This window comes from Acanthisitta chloris, unplaced genomic scaffold (assembly GCF_000695815.1).
Source record: "Acanthisitta chloris isolate BGI_N310 unplaced genomic scaffold, ASM69581v1 scaffold16251, whole genome shotgun sequence".
NCBI classification, from domain to species: domain Eukaryota; kingdom Metazoa; phylum Chordata; class Aves; order Passeriformes; family Acanthisittidae; genus Acanthisitta; species Acanthisitta chloris.
In genome coordinates, this window is record NW_008655625.1 from 1 (window position 1) to 6,345 (window position 6,345).

At 37.6% G+C, this 6,345-nt stretch overlaps 1 protein-coding gene across 1 annotated transcript; it reads left to right on the plus strand.

Annotated features, from left to right (window-relative positions):
• Window positions 1–3,084: 3,084 nt before the first annotated feature.
• On the plus strand, window positions 3,085–4,695 carry MZT1 (mitotic spindle organizing protein 1; the record flags this gene model as incomplete). The annotated part of the gene is made up of 2 exons (XM_009083992.1): window positions 3,085–3,230; window positions 4,672–4,695. Coding segments are annotated over 2 exons (170 nt in total), but the record flags the coding sequence as incomplete, so codon positions are not given.
• Between the last annotated feature and the right edge of the window lie 1,650 nt (window positions 4,696–6,345).

Consider the following 6,345-nt stretch of genomic DNA (forward strand, 5'->3'; position numbering starts at 1 on the left):
TGCGTGCGGCCGCGCCTCGCCTAGGCCCTTACTCCGCGCCGAGAAACGCGCGCCGCTCCCGTTCCGCCCGGTCAGGCTGGACGGGAGAGCGAGGGGCCTTGAGCCCACTCGGCACGGGCACGGGCGTTTCTCTCGGGAGCAGGAGTGCGGGTCGTGGCCGCTCGAAGATGTAGCGCGAATCAGTTATTTTGTGTTTCACGTCTGGAACATTTCAAATGTCCGCGGAGCGAGAGTGTTTGCGGGCCTTGGGTGGCTGTTCTTGCGGGGTTTCTTTAGTTAGCTGCGTGTTTAATTTAGAACAGCGCTATTTCTTACTGTTTATAAATAAGTCTAGATTTGCTATTCTCTCTCTTTATTTGTAATGGTTAATGCAAGCTATGTTACCTGGTTCTGTGTATCTTGCATTTAAGCCGGGGGAAGGAAGTGCATGGAAGGGAGAGGGAGGACCAACCCTGTGATGCTTCAGTGGCAGGACCTGAACTGGTCTGAACCTCCATATCTTCTTGTTGTGGATGGCTCATGTCAGAAAACCAAAATAAATTACAGAAGCCCCACCCCAATATAGTGAAACAGCTTTGAGAACAGTAGTCAGTGTTACAGGATTAGAATGGTTTCTGGCACAAATAAAGCCCCAAACAACCCAGGCACTGCTGTGGCATGGGCAAGGTGAGAGAAGTGGCACTGGGAGTAGTGGGAAATATTTCCTAGATTTATAAACTATGAGAAATGTGAGTAAAGATCAGGTGTTCACTTTCTCTTCCAGCCTGATTATGAGGAATTGAAGCTGGCACATGGTAGAGTTGTTTCTTAGCATAGTGTGAAACTCTGGAATTCTGTGCCTAAAGCTTATTATATGCAGAGCAGAAAGCTGCCAGGAAATCCCCTGAGGCTCCTTAAACATGAAGACTTTCTCTGGGAATGCTCTAAAGAGGGAGTAAAGGCTAGGGAGAATGTTCACAGGGGTATTGCTTTGTGTTTATTTTCTCAGGATCTTGCCTTGTATTGTAGTTATGGCTACTGCTACATAAGGGTTTCTTAGCAAAGACTTTCATGAGTCAAACTGGTATGTAACAATTAGTATTTCAGCCATTGATCTACCCTCTGAGCTGCTGCTAGGTGCAAGGCAGGACTAGCAGGATTATTATGGCTCCTCTGATGTTGCAACACCTGCAGATGGAGAGAGATTTGTTTGGGAAGGACAGAGGTTCTGGGTCTGGTAACTGTACTTGGCAACTACCCTCTCTCCACTTTTGCAGGAATGTTTCAGATGGGAAGGACAGTTCATGGATTTAGAGACAAAGTAAGGCTTTTGAGAACAGCTGTGGAAAATGCACTGATCTTCAGATTTTGGAGCCCAGGCTTCCTGTGTAACAATATGTATATTTTTTTTAGGATAGACATTTAGCAGTTGTTCTCTGCAGAATGGTTAAGAGCTTAGAATTGCTGTGGAGAAACTGCTACATCTCTCTGCCCAAGACACTGCCTCAACACCTGAATATATTTCATATTAGAAAGTAGTGACCACAGTTCTTGCTGACATAGAAAACTAGAACTTGTCTTTAATTAGATTTACTGCTCTGCCTTCAAATATGTCATATGCTTAGTAGATTTTATCATAAACTTTAAATGGTTAAAGAAAGTAAAAATTGGGGTTTTTTTTTGAGAAGTCACTAGTCTTTCTTAGTCAGTTCTGTAGCTGTTAAACCTTCAATGGTATTTCGTTGCAAATGCATCAATTTGTTAGTTGCAGGTGCTTTTGTATGGACAGGGTGTGCATGTATAACGTGTTTGGAATGGTTTGCTTTCAAGCCAGCAAGAACAGAAAGTTGTGAGGTGGAGAAGGAAGCTCCTCTTGTGGCTTGTAGATAAAACTTTGGTCTGACAGACCTGCTTTCATGTCTTAAACCTGTGCATATTCCTAATCCAACCTACATGTGTGGGCCTCAGGAGTATTATCACACCTAGAGGGTGTGATAATACTCCTGTAGGCACATTTGCCTGTGACTTCAGTGAAATTGACTGGATACATTAGGTAGTTCATGTCTTGGGGAAGTGTGACTGAGGGTGTGATGCGTATATGTCTCTGGTATAACAAGAAATATTTTCATAGCTGTCAAGTGGACAGTCACTTACCAGGATACTTTGGTGAGAAACACCTTGTACTTCATTTTCCCCTAGCTTGGGGGAGGTTTTATTGCAGAAACTGTGAGAATAACATCTATACAAAATCAACCTGTACAGCTGGGAGCTTAGCTTCAGCATGGAGATTATTGTAGAAACGAGATATAAAACTCAGTGAGTTGTTCTGTTACGTCTGTGACAAACTGCTGAAGAGAATCAAAGAAAAGAGGCCTTCCAGAAGTTTCTAAGGAATGAGCACGATATCTTTATTGCTGAACAAAACTGACTGGAATCTCCTAAAGCTCTCATACTGACATGTGGTACTGTTCTTGATTCTGGACACGTTAAAGTTGAATAGCATTGTGTTAATGTTAGACCTACTTGTTTGTTAAACTTGTGTTAATGTTAGACCTACAGACAGGCTTACTTGTGGAAGGAGATGACTAAAACTCCTTACATTCTCTGTAAAAGCTTTTAAGAATGTGCTTCCAGTCTATTTTAGTAGGACTTATAAATCAGTATCTGGAGTTCAAAAGTATTAAAAAAATACTTTTTTTTTGGAGTTCAAAAGTATTTTAGTAGGACTTGTAAATCAGTATCTGGAGTTCAAAAGCACAGATTATTCTTATAGCCTACCTTTTACATAATAGACAAGCATGTTAATTGTTGAATTCTTCACTTATTTTTTACTTTTTCAAAAGCCATTATCCAGTACTAAGTCTCCAGAACCAGGAAAGTGTGGTGTTTAAGTTAGAAGCTGTAGCTTTAGCTTATGCTGGAAAGCTGAACATGGATGCTGTTGTTGAAGTTCAAACTGCAAGAGCTTTCCACAACTACCACGTTCAACCTCCACTGTAGAAGTTAAGTGTTGCTGAGTAACATTTTTGATCCCTGAAATTTCATAGTCTGTAGGGACTAAAGTGTTTTTGGTTTTGGTTTTTGTTTGTTTGTTTTTTGTCGCAGTTCTGTTTGAGATTTCAAGAATATTAAACACTGGCTTGGATATGGAGACATTGTCTATTTGTGTGCGGCTTTGTGAACAGGGAATAAATCCAGAAGCCTTATCATCTGTTATTAAAGAACTGCGTAAGGCTACAGAAGCCCTGAAGGTAATGCTTTTGTTTAAAAAGCTTATAAGTTTGTTTTTAAGAGTCAGATGTATGTGGAACTTGCTATACTTCAGTTTGTAAATTGTACTTTAAGAGAGGATTCATTTTTAAATCAAGAAAATTAACTGTTCCATAGAAAAGGCAATGAATACAACTGAATTAAACATGCAGCAGGAAATGGTACAAATAAATATTTTGTACAAATGAAGTAGTTAGATGATCTCTTTTGAAGGGGAAAAAGGGGAACAAATCAAGCAAAAAAACCACAACCAAACTCCACAGATTTTGATTCTGGACATTTGTAGTCACTATTTGTCCCATTATCTGCATCTTATCTCAAAGAGATTGCTACTTGAGCCAATATCATTCATTTCTGTAACCTTGGGCCTACAGTGTGCAGCAGTACTTGTAAGCAGGTCCATGCAGCTTGCTAATGTAATGTTCACATATTGCTTTTACCACATTAACTCATGCTTTGAACCTTTTCTAAGACCTTCAAGAGGTGATTTCATGATGTGTGTATAGAGAGGATTTTTGGTATATTAGCATTTACCTGTTTAATTAGCACAGAGGGTAACTATGGTTTAAAAACAAATCCTCACTTGACTTTTAAAGGATTTTAATTCTTTACTGTCTATCCAAACATCACAATCACTATTCTTTTCTACTGGATCTTATATTTGTTTATTTCTGGGAGGCAGAGGGGAAATCTATATCTTGCTTCTATTCTGGAAGGCTGCACACTTTAAGTTAATGTTTTTCTATGCTCATGCATATTTTATATTTGTGCCCATGCTTAAAGCTGTGCATGCATATGCATTTAACTGCGTGTAAGTAATTTGAGGGCTGGTTTACTTTTTCTTTTGCTTTTACTGTTCTATCATTCTCATCTGTTAGTTCCATAACTGGCTTCAAATCTACCAATGTCAGTCTTCAACTACTGTGCCTTGTTGGCTGAGTTATTCAGTAATAAAAATACTGATGTTCTTAAATAATTGGCTGTGTAACTTCTGCAGTTATGATTAGTGTATTCTTCTAAGTTTTCTGTCAATAACTTACCTGTATGAGTGGGAGTAATAATTACTGTAAATTGTATAAAGTAGCAAACTCCAGAGGGAATCGTATTCATGCATTTGAGCACTTCTTGCAAGCATTACAATAAAATGTACAGGGTACAAGCTGTTCAGACACAGACATACAATTTAACACAGGCAAACAGCAATGGCTACGTTAGTAAAGGGTGATGGCAGTTGACAGCATTATTTTTTTAAAATATTCATTAGAGAACAATACCACACATAATTTCAGAAATAGCTTATTTTTAGACTTCTAAAGTTTTGAAGTTCTCTAGGTAAATTAAAATAGTTACCAGAAAATATTAAATTTAATCATGGTGTTTCTCTTGATGACTTGCAGTAAATGTTTTTTTTTCTGTTTCTAGGCCGCTGAAAATATGACAGGCTGATTGGGGAAAAGATTTCTGCATGAGAAGAATGTCAAGTTGAAGTGACAGGAGCTCTGAAGATTGCCACTGTTCAGAAGAGAATGAAATAAGTGTGTGTGTGTGTGAAGGTTTCAGAATATTTATGTAATGCTATTCAAAAGGATGGTCTCTATAATAGCTTTGAAAATTTTTTTAATAAGAGAAGTTCACCAGTAGTATCATTACTTGGTGCTTTTGTGAACTGTTTGTGAATACAGTGCAATTGGTCTTTGGCATCCAGTGCTTCTAAAATCATGTCAAATACTGTACATTTGCTGAATTTACTAGTGTGTTGCAACAGATATTGTTAGAATGAGTGTAGGTTGTTAATGTATCCTTTAGAAGTGCTAGTATATCCTGGGGTTTACCTATATATACAATTTTAGTGTTGCTTTATGAGCCAGATAGGAATGAAGCCCATACTGACTTTATTTTAATTAGAGTAAGGGCAGTGACTTAAGTCTCAATCTGAAAGTAAGAAATAAACACTTTTGATAATGTAGGTAATGAATTGTCCTTTTGATTTCAATTCAAATTGCTGGGAAAAGTATTTGACTCTGATAACAAAGGTACTTTAGTTATCCAAGAAGAAATGTATGTAAATTTAAATTCTAGGTGGTGTGGAATATTTTTTGGAGACCAGGTGCTACATTTGTTACATTTGTTCTGACCTCTGGATCTGAAAATGTTAAGATTGAATTGTTACTTCCTGGTCAAAGCATATAGGAGAGGCATCAGATTTGGCTGATGGGAGTCAATGAGTCTTAAACAGCCAGTTTTAGGAATGTCTTCTCATCTAGCACTGGGAATCTTCACTGATGCCAAACCAAGTGTTACTTTCCAGTACATCCCCTTGCATCTAGGAATTGTACTTCATAAGAATACACTTATGTATTCTTCATCTACTGCTGTTTAAGCTTAATAGGTGAAGCACATTTGGAAATTGCTTAACTAAGATTCCAGGTCCAAAAGTTATATTTGTGTGGAGGTAAAAAGTTCTTTCTACTTTAAGAGTTTACGTTGCATGCACTTTAGGTCATAGCTCTACAAAAAGCAATCAAGGAGGCTAAATATTTTGTATTGCTGGCAGAATAGAAAAATATTTGTATTATACTTAATTATCTTTATTTCAAATTAGGCTGGCCAAAAATTTGTTCCAGGAGGATGCTGTAAAAAATTCTGGGTAAGCAACCTGGGGAGCTTTTAGGTGGTGTCATTTCACTCACTCACAACACCAATTTACAAAGGATGTTAAGTGTTCATAACTTGAATACTGAGTGTATTTTTTTTTTTAAAGAAATGAAGATACCTTTAGTATGAAAAGATACAAAAAATTAAATTTATCTTAGGAAAGCTGAAAATTGAGTAAAACATCATGAAAACACCATGGCAGGGCAACACAAATTAGCAATTAGCTCTTATACTTAATTTTCTCTAGACTCAGTGCTACATGTTATAAATAAGAAAAGACTTGAGGAGCATTCTTGCTGTTTTCAGGAGTCACATCTAAGTCTGAGATTTCTCTTGTGAAACTTAAAGCTCTGGAAGTTTTCTATAAACTATAACAAATATGCCCAAAATAACAGTGAATTTGTTTCTAGAATTTCTGCTGGTGTTTTTTCTTTGGGCAAT